Genomic DNA, 16,622 nt, shown 5'->3' on the forward strand with positions numbered 1-16,622 from the left:
CCCGCTCTCCCCTTCTCCGTCACCTTGGGGTCTCTTACCACCCCTGTGACTCATTGGTTCAAGTCTATGGGCACTACCACATTCTCTCGTTCTCTTATTAGGGTTCCAACGTCTCTTTCTTGTGACTTCTTGTGGTGAACTTGTCCTCGTTCCTATGTTCTGGACTTGTTCTCCTTCACGGTTTAGCTTTATAGTTGCAGACTTGGTCACCTGCCATGCTGTTTTTTCACATCTTCATCTACCTCCACAGGTGGTTTGGCCTTCACTCTGTGGGGTTGTCTCTCAGAGCGATGCTCTGCTCTTTCCTTTTACTAGCTTTCAAAATGCAGTGCCTATCACTGTCCTTTATAGCTCTATTTTTCTTCGTTTTCATACACTGTTCCCATATTATCACAGTTTTTGGTTTTGGCTCCTCGTTGTGGCCCGGAAAAGTTTCTCTGACAAAAACAGACATCAGCGTGGCAGGAGGGCATATATGTCTCTGCTGACGTCACGTCCGTGGACGACATCAGGGCGGAGCCGTGCAGCGTCGCCCCCTGCGCGCAGAGGTACTGCTCGGAAAGTTTTCCGGATCCAGTCTAGACGCCTGGGGATATTCTAAGTTAAGGAATCTGCAGCCAGACTTTGTCTCTACCAAGTACATTGTTACCAAAGGTAAGTAACTCGTTCTTCAGCAGACGAAGATCCACTGGCACTTGCACTTAACTGCCTGCTGCTAGGAGCAAGGAAGAGGCAACTTGAAGAGAGGAGGTTAGAGGTCGATATGCACCCTGATTGGAGGAACTGTTATGAACTTTTTCCTAAGTGTTCATTGAATTTGTAGATTTTTTATAACGTTTTAACATGGCTGCTGATAATAAAAGCGAAGAAAGTAAAGGATAATCCTAGCCTCTGATCCTGACATAGAATTCAGTATGTTTTTGCTTAGAAGGCTTAAATCCATTAACATGAATGTAAAATCTAAGTAAACCAAAAACCTCTTTCCTAAAAAAAAAAGGAGTGACGATCCCTCTTGGTGTACACAGCGAAAGGTTACGTTTCTTTATGGGTCACTTCACAAGTATCCTGATGTGAAGTTAACTGCTTCAGGGCCTGTCCTTAGTATCCACACCAGGCCTCAGATCGAGGACAAATCCAATTGAGGTATAAACCTGTCTCAGAATTGAATACAGTAAGACTACTAGTGCTGGAACTGGGCTAGTACCCATAAAGTATCCAAAAAAAAAAAACATTCACAAATTTCAGGAGCCCCTTCCTTTACGCTGGCAGGTCATGGTTAAGATTGCAGCCATTTGAAGGGAAGCCCGCAGAACTGGAAATGGTCACGGGTTAGGGTCCAAGCATGACTTCTAATACTGATAACTTCAGAACCTTGAGGGCTAATCAGATCATTCACACTGTTTTGCAAATGGAGCGGCAGCTACAAACAATGTTGCATTGCCTCAGGTACAGTAAATATATTTCCTCTTAGTGGGGAAGCCTCTTTACAGTTGCATTCCTGGAATGCATCTCTGCAGGTCCCCGACTTCTGGGTCGAAAAGATGCTGTTGCTCAGGTTATTGCTGGAATACAAGGTCGTTGTGGCTTTTCGACAAATCACTCTTGTGAGATAACCTCTGCACACTTGAACCAGCTGTTCGTAACACCATTTATTCTTCAGGGTGTCTTGGCCCTGCGTTTCTCCACACACAGGCTACAGGACCACTCTCTTCTAGGGCACGCCCCAGCAGCCAGGGGTTTTCAGAGTCCTAGTCTTGTTTATGACCATAGGGAGCTGTGTGGGAAGGGGTGTGGGGGGTTCGCATTGTGGCGTTCTGTCCCTGGTAAATAGCTCCGTTTGGTGCACGCTCCCTTTCTAGTATGCAGCTACTGGCTAGATAGGGCCACCATTTGTCCTGCATTCAGTGGACTGATACAAAGGCAGGGACCCCCAAGTATAAGCTTAGTCCAGCATTCATATACTCCTACTGGACAGCGCTTTCCCAAACTGTGGGTTGGGACTAACTGGTCTATTTGTAAGTAATATTTAAAATGATTAGCCCTGTTTGTGCACCAGTTCATGCAAAGGTGCTAAACACTGTCCTCAAGTCCAGTTTTAAAACAAACCCTTGCAAGTATTCCAAAGCAAGACTCTGGATAAACCTTCCAGTATTGGTTGCTGCTGTTTTTTTCTGCACAAAGCCATTTCAACAGAGAATGTACTCACTCAATGTGATCATACACATATACATTGAAAACATGGATTTGGCAAAATGGCCAGAGCTACTAACTTTGGATCTGGGGAACCTGCTTCGAATCCCAACGTTGGCTCAAAATCCTTTGATTATGGGCAAATCACATAATCTCCTGTGTTTAAATTAAAAAAATAAAATGAATCTGACCTTATGGGCTGTAAGCCGATGCTTAGGTAAAGTTCTCCTATGCCCTAGAACCATGTCCTCGATTTATAAGACTGATATGTATCCATGTTTTAACACAAACATAGATATGAGGTCTTACACTATACTCTGATGCAGAAGGGGTTGCTCAAATCTATTAAAATTACAGGAGCCTTGTAATTTAAGTGAAGGGATTCCATAGGCCAGCACCCCACTCTGCAAAATGCTCCAGTCTCACATGCCACTTTTACTGCAGATTGGTATCTTGCCCACAGTCCGAAATTGAAGGTTGTGGTTAAGGTTGTGACGTTTACAAACAATTGCTGTTATTACATTAAAAATACGTTAACGTTTATCGTTCTAAAAATTGGAGTTGTGGTTCTAAAATGTTTGAGAAACACTGAGTGTAGCCTGAGAAAAAGAACTAAAGCCAAGTAAGATTTTGGGGTTAGAGCAGATTGCCTATCCTAAAAGGTGAGTGAAAAGTACTAATAAAACTTAAATGAGAAACTTGTATTTTTTTTCTTCACCTCTCCTTTTTCAGTCTGATTGAGGATGAGGGATCCTACAAACAAATGCATAGTCAGAAGGTGGCCACAGCATTCACCAGCAGTCATCTTTAAATAGATTGAGAACTGCTGTGTTGTTAATTTATTTATTTTTCTCTGTGGGTTTGCGGTCTTCTGCTGCAGTGAAATAAAAGTTTGCTAAGAAAGTGCATATAAGGTGTGTTAGATAAATAGTTGGAAATCGTTGTGTTTGCTGCATTGGCGCTGTTGGTGAACTATTGCCAAATTGTTATCATTCATGCCAACATTTTAAAAGACAAAAATGGTAGATTTGAAAAATAATTGTAATTAAGAGAATGTATTTTACCTGTTGACTTTTCTTGGAGCAGAAGCAGTTTCAGGCGGGAGACAGCCAACATAAAGCCATTTTTGGTATCAAAAATCGGGACTCTCCTGCCTGAAACCCGTCTATAGGAATGTATGTGTTATGTCGAATATACAAAATGAACATTATCTAGTTGTAACTTTTTTGTGTTTTGTTTTAGGAAAATGTGAGCTGCCTGAATACAAGTTTAGTGATATTGATGCTTGCTCGAAGAAAAGGCAAACTACCCTTCTATCTGCGCACTCTTCAGGAGATGGAATATGCAGACAAATACCCAGGATTCCTCCTTAACAATTTTCATAGTCTCCTACGGTTCTGGCAACAGCACTACCTCAACAAAGACAAAGACAGCACGTGCTTAGAAAATGTAAGTGTTTATGCCATCTGAACATGGCACATATTAATTTTTTCCCAGTTTCCAGTCACTGATGGATTCTCCTGTGATATAAGCAGGACAAGCAATATAGCATGGCACAGCCAGACATTTGCCTAGCGTGACAGGAGATACGGGATGGCGAAATACTTTCATGCAAGGAAGCCACTTAATCCCAGCTTTATTTCTTTTAAACCCTGATGTCTGTTTTTCAAACAACATGTTAAAAGGATCAACGTACTGAAGATTGCTATTGAGACACATGTTTGCAAGTCTTTAGCATGTATGCTATTTCTCACTCTTAGTGCACAAGTATTACCTTAAACAAATACAAGCAGTGCATTTTGTTTATTTGGTGACAGTGAAAGTTCATGTTTTAAATGTGCTTTCCAAGGTTACTGGCAGTTTCTTGAAAAATCTTTTAATTTTGAGTGACCTTGAAGCCCAAAGTGTGCAAAAGAAACCTGGTTTACAATAAGTGAAAATGGCATAGATTTGCTCCTAAAAGATGTAATCCCTTTGTCTTTGCCTTCCTTCAAGTCACATCTCTCCCAGTTCTGTAATGCGGATGTGATTCCGGAATGGGAGGAGACGTGCACCAAGCCTAGCGAGGTTGGGCAGAAAGCATAAACAGCAAATAGGCAGGAGGTAGTGCTGATGTTCTCATGAACATACTTGAGAACATCTGGAAAGTCTTCAGTAGCACTCCACGCTGATAGAGGGTGCTGCCTCCACTTCGGCGAAGGAAGAGTCGTTCCTCTGACGTCGCTGGAGCTATAAAACAACCCTATCAACGTACTGGGGTCATTCTTTTTTTCCCACGCCATCAACATAAATCCAGACTTTGAATCCGCTTAAGAGTTTGTCAATATTATTGATGCTTTTTCTTTTATTTTTACATCAGGTGCAGTTTTTTCCATGATGTCACTACCCAAACAATCTGGTTTCAAACCCTGTAGGGAATGTGACTGGTAAATGTCTATTATTTATTTATTTATGTCATTTGTAGAGCGCATGAATCACCCCGGACAGGGTATCTCCGCGCTGTGGACGTGTAAAGGTGAATCATTTCAGTGTTGGAAAAGTGAGGTTTGGAGTTTTTTTCCTGAAGCTCAGATAATTAGTGCGGAGGCGAATGTCCAGAGTTGGTTCCAGAGTTGGGGGGCTAGGTAGGAGAACGATTTGCCTCCCAATCTGGTTTGTTTTATGCGTGGGACGATGAAAAGGCCTTTCCCTTTTGAGCGAAGGGTACATGATTGTGTATGTCTGACCAGTTTGTCTGCCAGATATGTAGGACCCCTCTGGTTTAGGCCTTTGAACACCATGCAGCAGATTTTGAATTGGATTCTTTTACGTATGGGTAACCAGTGAAGTTTGTATAGCAGGGGAAGTGAGGGAGCTCGGTAGGGTGCACTGGTTCCAGGCGAGCTGCTGTTTTCTACACCACCTGTAAACTGTTTAGGGAGGATTCCTTGGCAGAGATCAGCAAAGCATTGCTGAAGTCCAAGCGACTAAGTACTAGGGCGTGTACCAGGGTTTTACGTGTGGAAGTGGGAAGGAAGTGAAAGGGAGTGCATGGAAACAAGCTCGTTTTGTTGCAGCTATGTGCTCATCAAGATTAAGTTTGCTGTCTATTAAGACCCCCAGGTTTTTAACCACTGACTTAGGGCATGGTGCCGAGACTAGTTCCTCTGACCACCAGCTAGGTGACCAGCTGGTGACTGCGTCTTTGAAGAGCATTATTTCTGTTTTTCCTGCGTTTAACTGCAGGAAATTGTTGCTCATCCATGATGTTATAGTTTTCATGCCTTCTGCGAATATGTTTTTGATGTTGGGGGGTGTCTTTATCAAAGGAAAGAAGGAGTTGCGCGACGTCTGCGTAGGAAATGGGGGTAAAGCGATATTCCTAAGGAGTGCTGCAAGTGGGGCTACGTATACATTGAATAGAGAGGGGCTGAGGCAGGAGCCCTGTGGTACGCCTTTGGTTACTGGGGTGGTCTTGGATGCGAAAGGTCCGAGATTCACCGTTTGAGTTCTGCCTTTAAGAAAGTCCCTCATCCAGTCTAGTGCTGTATCCTGGAGGCCTATGATTTGCAGTCTTTCCAGCAGTATCTGGTGTGAGATGGTGTCGAATGCGGCGGACAGGTCGAGCAGTATGAGAATTACTGCTCGGCCGACGTCAGCCTGCATTCGGAAGTCATCTATTACATTAACCAGTGCCGATTCAGTGCTATACCTGGGACGGAATCCTGACTGTGAGTGATCGAGACAGTTGGAGGATTCAATAAATGGAGATAGATGTGTGTTAATATGTTTTTCCAACAGTTTGCTGTGAAGGAGAAGGAGTGAGATGGGTCGTTAGTTTGATATTACTTCGGGGGCATTTTGGTGTTTTTTCTGATGGGCATAATTTGGGCAGCTTTCCATTCTTCGGGAAGCTTACCTTCTTTAATTGAACTATTAAGAATGGAGCAAAGAGGTGCTGCCAGTTCAGCTGCGAGTTTTTTGTCAGTTTTAGCTGGTATTAGGTCTTTGGGGGAGCCAGATTTGGCCGATTTTAATAAGGATTCTGTGTCAATGATGGTGAGCAGAGGAAATTCTTTTAAGGTGAGGGGTGTAGGTGAAGCTGGGTCGGGTTCAGCAATCAAGTTATGACAAGTATTGATATTGGAGTTAGTTATCTTATTTTAAATGTCATCAATTTTCTGTGAGAAGTGGTCAGCTATATTATCGCATAGTGACTGTGTTGGCTCTTCTTCCGGGCTGCAGGCTTTGGGATTGATGAGGGTGTTGAGGACTTGAGAGAGGGTTTTAGGCGTGTTATCCGTTTTCTCAAGTTGGTTAGCTATGTAGTTTTTCCAGGCGATTTTTGTTTTTGTGGTATGAGTCTAAGGCCGTTTTATACTTTCCCTTATCAAGGGGACTCTTAGTTCGGCGCCATTGAAGCTCGATCTTTTTACATTGGTTTTTTCTGAACGAAGATCTGACGAATACCAGGGGTCTGGATACGTTTGGGAGCCACAGAAGATTTTTTCAAGGGGATCAGAGCGTCTATGGTAGATTTAACTGTGTCCAGAAAGACCCTTAGGCATTTATCCACAGTGTCCGAGGCAGACTGATGGGGGGGGATGAATGGATGAATGTCTCAAGAAAAAGAGTGGGTGTTAGTTTATGCCACTGTCTATAGGGACGTGTTACTGGGATCCTCTTAACTACGTGTTCAGGAGGGCCTACAAAGTCAAATTCAATTATGGAGTGGTCTGACCACATTAAGGGGTTAGTTGATTTATAAACTGTCTGGTGTGTTGGAGAGAACCAGGTCCAAAGTGTGGCCTGTGATGTGCCTGGGTGCGTCGTTCGTTTTGGTAAGGCCTAATGCTGACATCTCGGTCAGAAGGATAGCAACCTCTGGGTCCTTAGGGTTCTCACTATGGACATTGTATTCCCCCAGGAGAAGAAATTTATTGGAAGATATCACATAAGGAGCAATCATATTTAGGAGATGAGAAATGGAATTGGAGAGAGGTCCGGGAGGACGATAAACGAGGGCTCCTTTCCAACTCAGCTGTGAGTGAAGGTCTATTCTAAATATGATAATTTCAATTATATTGCTGCTGTATTGGTCTAGTATTGTGGTTTTTATCGGGTCTTTGTATATAGCAGCAATCCCACCACCCACCTTGCGTGGTCTGTCTACTTCAAAGATACGGTAGCCATCAGGTAGTGCAATAGAATTTGTGGGAGCATGGATGAGTACCTTTATATAAGGCAGGAGGAATTGTATGATCCCTTATGAATAATAGCTCCTGTCTGGAGTATTTAATGCTCACCTTGGGTTGGGTAACCTGATTTGTGGGAAGACCAACAGGGTTCCTAGCTCCTGGCGATGGTCTGGCGCAGACGGGCTTGCCTTTGGTGCGCCAGCAGCGCGTCCGCTGAGCGTCGACCAGGGTATGCCACTTTGTAGTTTCCCGGCAGCAACCAGCTGATCTGGTGACTGCGCGTCACTTCCGGTGGCGCAACACTCCCTCCACACAAGCGGAACCTTCCGTGGTGGAACGGGGACGAGCCCTAACGTTTGGCAGAGTAAATACAACAAGCCAGTGAGTTTTAAAAATGAGCGTGAAGTATTATTATTTTTTTTTAAAAACATTAAACATGTAATTTTATTCTAGCGAACAATCGCAAAGCTTTAAAAGTGCTGGGGTTAGTGTGCGTGCTGGTGGTCCCTACAATGGTGGGGAGCACACAGTGTTGTTTAAATACCCTTCACACACCAACAGGCCCCTTAGTGTCATGCTTCATCATCAGGGTCTTCGCACCCCTCTACGGGATGCAGCGTGCTATGACCGACGACTACGTGGGAGCACTTTCTGTGGACTATGTGTGAATGCGTGTGGGGTACTTAAATGTGTGTGGTGAAAGTGATACTTAAAAAATACCTGGCTCGTGGGGTAAAAAAGACTTTAATTAAGCCCCCGGCTGGTATTATTAAAAAGGGTGCAGTGTGAGGTTATTGGTGTATAATTATGTACATTAACCTCTTTTGTGCGTCGACATGAAAATGTTTCAGAGTGCGAAACTCCTTCAGGACGGGAAATGCACAAAGATCCCCACCTTACTCACATGGATGTAGATGTAAAAGTGTATTATACAAAAATTGTGACGTGAACTATAGGTGTTATGTACCTTGGAGCGATTCAGAACACTAAAGCCAGATCACTTGGCCTACAAGCTCAAGCAAGGGACTACCATTTTCAGGCTTCTCTAGGGGCTTCTGCTTTTGAGTTCGTCAGCAATTTTTCAAGCAGCTGCAACACTAACAGGGAAACCCACTGTTTCTACAGTATAGAGGACGGGGCAAAGGGAGAACACAATACTTTAAACTTCCTCCTGCCTCAGGGCAGGTTCTGCATCCCAACCTCCACAGCCTCCACCTTAATGCCTGGCAATGGAGCGGTTTATCCAGAGTTTTTTTTCCTTGATTCCTGAAGTGGTGGATATCATCTTTAGTGCCTGCAGACACTCCACCAAAACAGTGTATATTGGCACATCAAGCAAGTTCTTCAAGTGGTATGGAGGCAGCTCAACAGCCCCTCTTCAGGCCCGACTGTCAGACATTGTGTTTTGGCCTATCACTGGCTTTGAAAGGGTGTACAGTGGACACTGTTAAGGGTTAATTATTGTCCTTGTTGGAATTCCTCTGTTTGCCTGACCAGCCACCTCCACAAATCACCCATTGTTATGAGGTTCTGTTACGGTACCACAAACAAATTTCCCCTATCTCTTTTTATAATGCCTCAAATAAGACTGCAAGCTTCTTATGTTTTTAATGTGTTCTCCATTTGCGCTGTTGCCCGTTCCGACTGCTTATTTTTAAAAGGGTCTTTTTAATCCCTAGAAGAGCAAGGGAGTTGCAAGTATTGGGTGTGAAACCCGCTTTCACCTCCTTTTTCCCTGACAATCATTCTTGCTCCTGAAGGCTATCAAAATGTCATGGCAACCAAAAAATGACTTAAACAAAAGGTGTTGTTTCCTTTGAATGAATGAAGTCATTTGTAATGCGCATGCTTTTACTCCGAAGGAAAATCTTGGCGCTGAAAAGCGGGTAAGCTGACTGTCAAGGAGTGTGGCCTCTGATGGTGCCATTATCAGATGAGAGATAAGGCCAGTCTTGCCTGGTACTACGAAGATCCAGGTTTTCAGTCTTTTCTTAAACATGGACTCCAGCTGTGTGAGTCTCAGTTGGGTGGGTGGATAGTTCCTTGCGTTTTTCCCAGAACTGCCAAAGACTTTCCTCCTCTAGAAGTCAGACGGAAATGGGGGGGTACTAATAGATTTTCCGTAGAGGATCTCAAATTGCTTGCAGGTACATAAGCTTTTATTCTAGTCCTGAGGTATTTGGGTCCGCTTTGTTTTACAGCTCTGAAAGTTACTATCAGGATCTTAAAAAGAATCCTCTTGTGTATTAGCAACCAGTGGAGGATTTGGAGAACCTCAGAGGCAGATGACCCCCTAGGTAGTTTCAGTGCCATTTGGGCCGCTGCATTTTGAACAGTCTGCAGATTTTTCGGAATACTCTTCTTTACTTTTGGTAGTCTAGGCATGATAAGATCAAAGCCACTGCCACGGTCTTACGAGCTGTAGCTGGAAGGAGGTCAAATAATTTTTAAAGAGTTTTTATCCAATGGAAGCAGGTTCCTGCCACAGACAGTGCCTGCTTGTGAAAGGAGAGGATGGTATAAAATCGGACCCCTAAGTTCTTAACAGTATCCACTGTATTGGGGGTGGGGGGTGGGGGGGGGCTGTATCCGTTGGCCACCACAGTTTGGGCGTGAAGATGTTACATTTTCCCAGCAGCATAATCTCAGTCTTTTGGCCTTTGGTGATTGGCCTCATCCATTCAAAAACAGCAGAGAAAATTTTTTGTAAATTTTCTTCTACTGCTGTGGATTCTTTATCCAGGGTTAAAATAAGCTGTTGTCTTGGGCGTAAGACACAGTCTCGATGTCATAAGATGACACCAGGTCTAATAAGGGCACCATGTCTATATTAAAAAGTGTTGGGCCCAAAGCTGAGCCTTGGGGAACACCTGAGAGCAGCTGCTTCTCTGTTGAAGTGTAATTGCCCAGTGTTACTGTTTGTCTTCTGTTCCCCAAGAATGATGTTAGCCAAGCCAATGCTTTATGCGAGATCCCCACTCTTCTTAACTGTTCACCCAAGATAACATGGGAGACAGTGTTGAATGCGGCTGAGAGATCCAACATAATCAGCACTGCCCCCTTTCCTGGACAAACAAATGCAGAAATAGTTACAGTTTAATTCTTTGTAACCCATTGCAACAGGCAGGAGCTATTATTCTTTACCGACAAATGCTCACGATTCCCAGACATTCTGGCTGTGCCTAGCATTGTTTCTGAGGAGTCTATGCAAGCTCTTAAAGTCTTTATCATGTGTGGTATTATTGACGGCAAACAGTGATTCACCTTTCTAAGGGGGGCATGATTCAAAGAGTTTGCTATTTTCATGGGATATTAACGCAGGATAAATAATACCACTATGGTATCAAGCTATCTGAATTGTGGATTGATTCATGGCCACAGCTCAAAATAAATGCTTCAAATCACAAATACCTCTTACATTTCAGAAAGGTTATGTCAAACTACATCCCCGGTCCCACAACATGGGTGTCTCCAGTGGGACTGATGTTTGGGAGGAAAATCCATACAAGCTTCAGTAACCTGATGAAAGATCCTGACTCTAGTATGACACAAGAAGTATTGGTTCAAGATGCCCATGACAAAGAGAAAATGAAGAGATTTGTTGACCGATAAAGCAGCGCTCATTCTTCGTATGTAATGCAGGGGAACTTAATATTTGGAAGATTTTAAGGTCGTTGTAAAGATGATTTCAACACTGACCCTAAGCCCTACGTAATTACTGACATAATTGGATAAATGATCACTGATTGGTGAGATAGACACACCTTCATCTCGCAAGTCTTAATTTTAAAGATATTTTCAGGGAGTCCACTGCAAACGCTACAGAGAGGAAGACGCGGCCAATCTCTCAATTCCAGGTGAAACCTCTGCTACTAGAAATGACCGAATGCTCTGTCCCTATTCACACACTTCGCCCTCTCTCCTCTTTGATATCTTACACTGCCTCTCTGTCATTCAATCTAAGGTGTCTCACTCTACTACTCTGCTTTTTTCTCCATCTCCTTACCTGTGAAAGCAAAGAATCTGTGCTCCAGAACACCTTATAACAGTAATGGACTAATATGGGCTGTAGATTTTGGTTTTTGGGGGGATGAAATGCCTGAATTGTGCCTGGCTTCTGGTCATGTCTCTCCCAGCACGTTGACGCACTTCTGGTTCCAGACTGGGAGGACATGTGTGATGAGCTGAGCAAGGTTGGCAGAGAGAGCACAAACAGTGCAAAGGCTAGATGTAGACGGAAAATACTAACACTGAAATCTCTTTACATCAGTTATTGTCATTACAAGATAAAATTCATGTGCAACAGTCATAAATACTTTACTGGTAGTCAAAGGCTCAGCGCTAGTTTATATGTTGTCTAACATTTGAGTGCTTAGATAAATAAATTGTCTCTGTCATGTCCCAAAAGTCAAAATTTTGTTTTTGGGGAATCAAATAAACAATTGAAGTAGCATCAATGGAATACAGTAAAACAGATGTTATGGGCTAAACATAATGAAAATCCATTATCTTAAAACATGATATGGCATGTGAACAGATTACAAATACAATATCACAGCATTGTTGTGACTTAAAAAACTTTATCTGCTTCTACCAAGCAGAATATAACTGGCCATTAAAAAAAAAATCAGTGGAATAACATTCAATAAGAACCTCTGTAATAGGTCTTAAACGTTAACAATCCCGACCATGGGTAAGAGCCATATTTGTCCTTGTATAGTCATAAAAATGACATTATAATAACGAGAAGAAACAAATAAGTTTATGTTCACTGAGGAGAGATTGGGTGTCTTATGGGTGGAGGTGGTATGGCAGGGCCAAGGTGATGGGCAAGTGCTACCATGATTTAGTTTTCTTTTTACCAACTGGGGCTAATTTGGAACAAAGTTTTTTTTTCAATAGCTTGTATTTCCTTTTGTTTTAAAGGCTCAAAGATTAATCTAAATTAGTGTTAGTTCTATTTCCACCATGCAAGATTGTGCCTTCATTTCAGCAAATTAACTTCTACAGTATTTCTTTTAGGCCTTTATTTCAATAAACTTTCTATCCTGCTGATGCATTTGTTCATCTCATCATGCCCTCATTAAAGACATATAGCATTGTTCCAAGTCTGTGTCACATCATCAATTGGCAAAGCTAATCTGAATGTTACCAGTATTTGAGAAAGGCACATAATTTAAAGATGAGAATCACACCCAATGGCCCTTTTGATAGCGAGAGAGCTATTACCCTTTTAGATCAGTGAAATGAGCTGCAGAATACTATACTGGGTCCACCAATACTTAAACTTAACTATGAGTCTGTCTTTCACCTGTAATGTGTCATAGAAGAACCACATCTCAAGGAGAACTCAATTATAAGAAAGACATTTAAACAACTGAAGTTACAGAGTTTCTTTCCAGGAGAGAAGGTCTCACAGACTGTCTCTGAAAATTGCCCCATCAGGGTTTATCCAAAATCAGAAGTGTTTAAAGTGATCTTGACGAGAGACACTTAAGATTCCTAGCTCTTGATGAAGGAGTATGGTGTGAGTAGTTTGATAGAGTGACAGAAGTGATTCACTAAAGGTCCTCCCATCTGGTTCATTCACGAAAAGTTTGGGTGTCTTTTGTGTTCTATTATGTCATCTTTTGCATAAGACCAAACCCTTGATGATACAGGGTAGGTCTACCTTCACACTGTCAGTTCCCTGTTACTTAACGTTGTAGCAAGATGTGTCTTGTAGATTTTAAATCTAATGTACAAATGTTAATTTCTGCTTACAGTTTTCCAGGAACCGTAAGGCCTTAAATATTAGAGACATTCTAAAGTGGAAGAGCATCTGGGTTACCATTTTTTCAAAATACAACTGACTGCTACTAAAGGGGCAGATCCCTCCATGTATTACATTATTCAAGCCAAACAACATATGTTTGGTTTGATGCACTTTAAGCCATTTTTCTAGTCTTGGGATGTTTGAATGGACCACAACCTCCTGCCCTTCCAACAACAGTCTGACTCGACTTGCAGTTAAGTGTTACACTTCTTTCATGTCCATCCCTCTTTTCTGTCTAATGGTGTAGATCAAAATAAACATCTACCACGCTATGTGAATACCTACTGGGCTTAAACTCTAAAGTTCATCCTTTTTTGGGTCTTTTCTTTGTTCATGATCCTTCAAGATCAACCACAATACACTCACTACATGGGGCACCATTAGCACAGAGGAAACCACATTAATTATAAAAACCATTCACTCCATGCCTGGTGGAACCCTGCTCCCACCACACATTTGACAAATGAGCAATCCCTAGCAGCGAGGACCCCAATTTCAACACCTCCACCAGTACAGCCATTGTCCCTGAAACATGGAAACATGCAGCCGTCAACAAACTCCTAAAGAAATCCTCGACCTACACAACCAAACTTGCCAATTACCAATGGATATGCCCCCTTTTCTAGCCAGCCAAACTCTGGGGAAAAAGGCATTGGCAGTGCCTCTCCCGCTAAACACTTCTCAATGCCATGCAGTCAGGATTTAAACCCAACCACAGCATGGAAACCGCCCTTATAACCGCAACAAATGACATCCAGATGAATCTTGACCAAGGGAAAACCTCAGCCCTCAACCTTCTAGACCTATCAGCAACCTTCGAAACAGTCTCCCATCTTGTTCTAATCCGACAACTCCATGAAGCAGGCATCCAGGGCCACGCCCTCAAATGGATGTGCTCCTTCCTCACAGGTAAGACCAAAACTGTCAACATGGCCACCTACTCCTCTGAAGCATGAGATCGTCTGTGAAGCCCTACAGGGCTCCTCTCTCAGCCTTATGCTCGTCAACATCTACATGACTCCGCTGACCAACGTTATATGAGTTCACAACATAAGGATCCTCACGCTGATGGCATGCAACTGATACTGTCCCTCTCGGACAAAACCCCAGACATTAGGAATAAGTTTACCTCATGTATGACAGAAGGGGCCACCTGGATGAAATCCAGTTGCCTCAAACCGAAGTCAGACACTACCGAAGTGGTGGTCTTCGGTAAAGACGCCTTTCGATGGGACCTCACCTGGTGGCCCACAGACCTTGGATCCATCACCACGCCTGGTAAAAAGCGAGAAACCTCAGGATCATCATAGACGGCTAACAGTACATGACTATTCAAGTGAGCGCAGTGGTCTCTTCCTGCTTCAACACTGTCAGTATGCTGAAGAAAATCTTCAACTGGCAAACAGAGAACACCACGAAAATGATCACCCAAGCCCTCATCACCAGCAGACTATGGGAACACCCTGTATGCAGGTATACCCAACCAGCTCACAAGAAAGCTGCAGACTGTTCAAAATGTAGCAGCCAGATTAGTCCTCAACCTCCCATGCTGACCCCACATCATATCACACACCACCTTTGGGAACTCCACTTGCTCCCGGGAACACAAGTGTGCATACTTCGATCTTCTCACCCACTCCTACAAACCACTCCACAACACAGCCCCTGCCTACTGGAAAAGCTGCATTCACTTTCACCAACCTTCCAGACACTGTTGCTCTGCTGGTCTTTCAATAGCTCAGACTCCATACATACATAAAGGCAGAGCAGGGGGCGATATTTTCTCCTACGTGGCCCTAAAGCCTGGTAAGACCTCACACAACACGTCCAAGCCTCTGAAGACCTATTTTTGTGAGTAAACCATCTTGGGCTAGTGTCACACACCTACAGAGCGCCTGGATACCCTTACAGGTGATTAGCGTGCTGTGAAAACACCCATAATATAATCCCTGATACATTATATAATTGAGCCAGTCTCTCCTGTGTATAGTACTGCATGAGCATTGCACCTAGATGGCTGAATTCACCTCTCTCCCTGGCTGTAGGTCTGAGGACATAGTTTCCTAAGGCTCAATTGATGCGGAAGATGTTTGCTAGGATGTCAGGCCTGTCTCTTCCTGAGTGCAGGCTATTTCCTTACATAGGACCCTCTCTTGCTCGCCGGATCCCCATTTTTTCCTGGTTTCCACACTGAGCAGGCAGCTATTGAAAAGGAGTCCACCACTATGTTAGAAAGCATCTAGAAAAGACAAATCACAGCATCAAGGCCTATCCCAGTGCTTGGACACACAGAGTTGACTAAGATGCAAGAAGTACATTCTCTGACCCCTGCTGAGCTGCCTCCCCTGAAAGCTCACACTCTCCAGTACTCTTGGGATGTTGCCTGTCCAAAGAGTGTGTTAACCTTCCACCGGCTCTGTCAGTCCACTTAAGGTGCAGGATTTGCCGTCAGCCTTTCGTGCACAGCACTTGGGTTCTGGGGGGTTTGGCCCGGCATGGTGGTTCGTAGCTTCAGACCACTGTGCCTGTAGGAGGCTGGCTTAGGATATGGTACACATTGATTTAAGCGGAGCACCTTGCACTAATCCAGACAACACTTGTGGTGATTTTAGTGGTTTTTGATAACCTTTTAAAAGCTCTCAAAGTGGTAGCTGTGGAGACCAGCCTTTAGGCATATCTTGAAGGAGTGTTAAGCAGCTTGTTTTACCAGTTCTAATCATGTAGTGCAGGCTAAACGAAAAAGAACAGTGGAATGCAAACTGCGACGCGGTCTGGACTTGCACCAGGAGACTCATTAGAGCTGGGGATACAAGGAACCACCCAAAGTTAATACCCAGGGCTCCCATGGCGGCTCTGGGCAGAGTGGAAACACAGCCGCGTGTCCTCTAGAAGTCAACCGGAAAGTCGCATTTGCAGTTTTGGAGAAGGACCCTTCCCACTGGACCCTGAAGAAACCCCTTGAAGGACAGTAGGTTGTAGAGTCACCCCACCTGTGGATACACCAGGAACCAGGATACCTACACCAGGGAAGTCGGGTGCATGGGTGCGAAGTGAATCGGAAACTGGCCTAGACCATAATGGAGGACTTCGGGAAAGATGCAGCTGGAGAAGGCTGTGCAAGAGTCTGGTGGAATCCAAGGGTGGATTCTTGAAGTGAAGAACCAGTAAGCAGAAGGGACAAAGTCTATGCCACTTGAAGGTAACCAGGAGACATGCAAGAGCAATGGCCATCGATGTCTGATGGTTCAGGAGTGTTGACGATGACCATGTCACTGTAGCTGTGAGGATCCGGCGATGTTGAGGAAGACGAGGAGCCATTCTGTCCCATGTCGGAATTTGAGAACCAGGTGGTTGATGTCCGACGGGAGCACCAACAAGTCTTTGCATCTAAAACTTTTTTTTTTTTTTTTTTTTGGTGTTCAAACTACTTTTATTGAAAA

The 16,622-nt window shown here is 43.7% G+C and overlaps 1 protein-coding gene across 2 annotated transcripts in view; it reads left to right on the plus strand.

Moving 5' to 3' along the window:
* The window catches only part of TRPC4AP (transient receptor potential cation channel subfamily C member 4 associated protein), a 766,986-nt gene that overhangs the window by 704,233 nt on the left and 46,131 nt on the right, over positions 1-16,622 (plus strand). For both annotated transcript variants that reach the window (XM_078652243.1, XM_078652242.1), the window contains exon 18: positions 3,433-3,639. In XM_078652243.1, the coding sequence (XP_078508369.1) occupies positions 3,433-3,639 (207 nt within the window). The remainder of the gene's footprint in view (positions 1-3,432; positions 3,640-16,622) is intronic.

Source organism: Lissotriton helveticus, chromosome 7 (assembly GCF_964261635.1).
Source record: "Lissotriton helveticus chromosome 7, aLisHel1.1, whole genome shotgun sequence".
In the NCBI taxonomy this organism is placed as follows: Eukaryota; Metazoa; Chordata; class Amphibia; order Caudata; family Salamandridae; genus Lissotriton; species Lissotriton helveticus.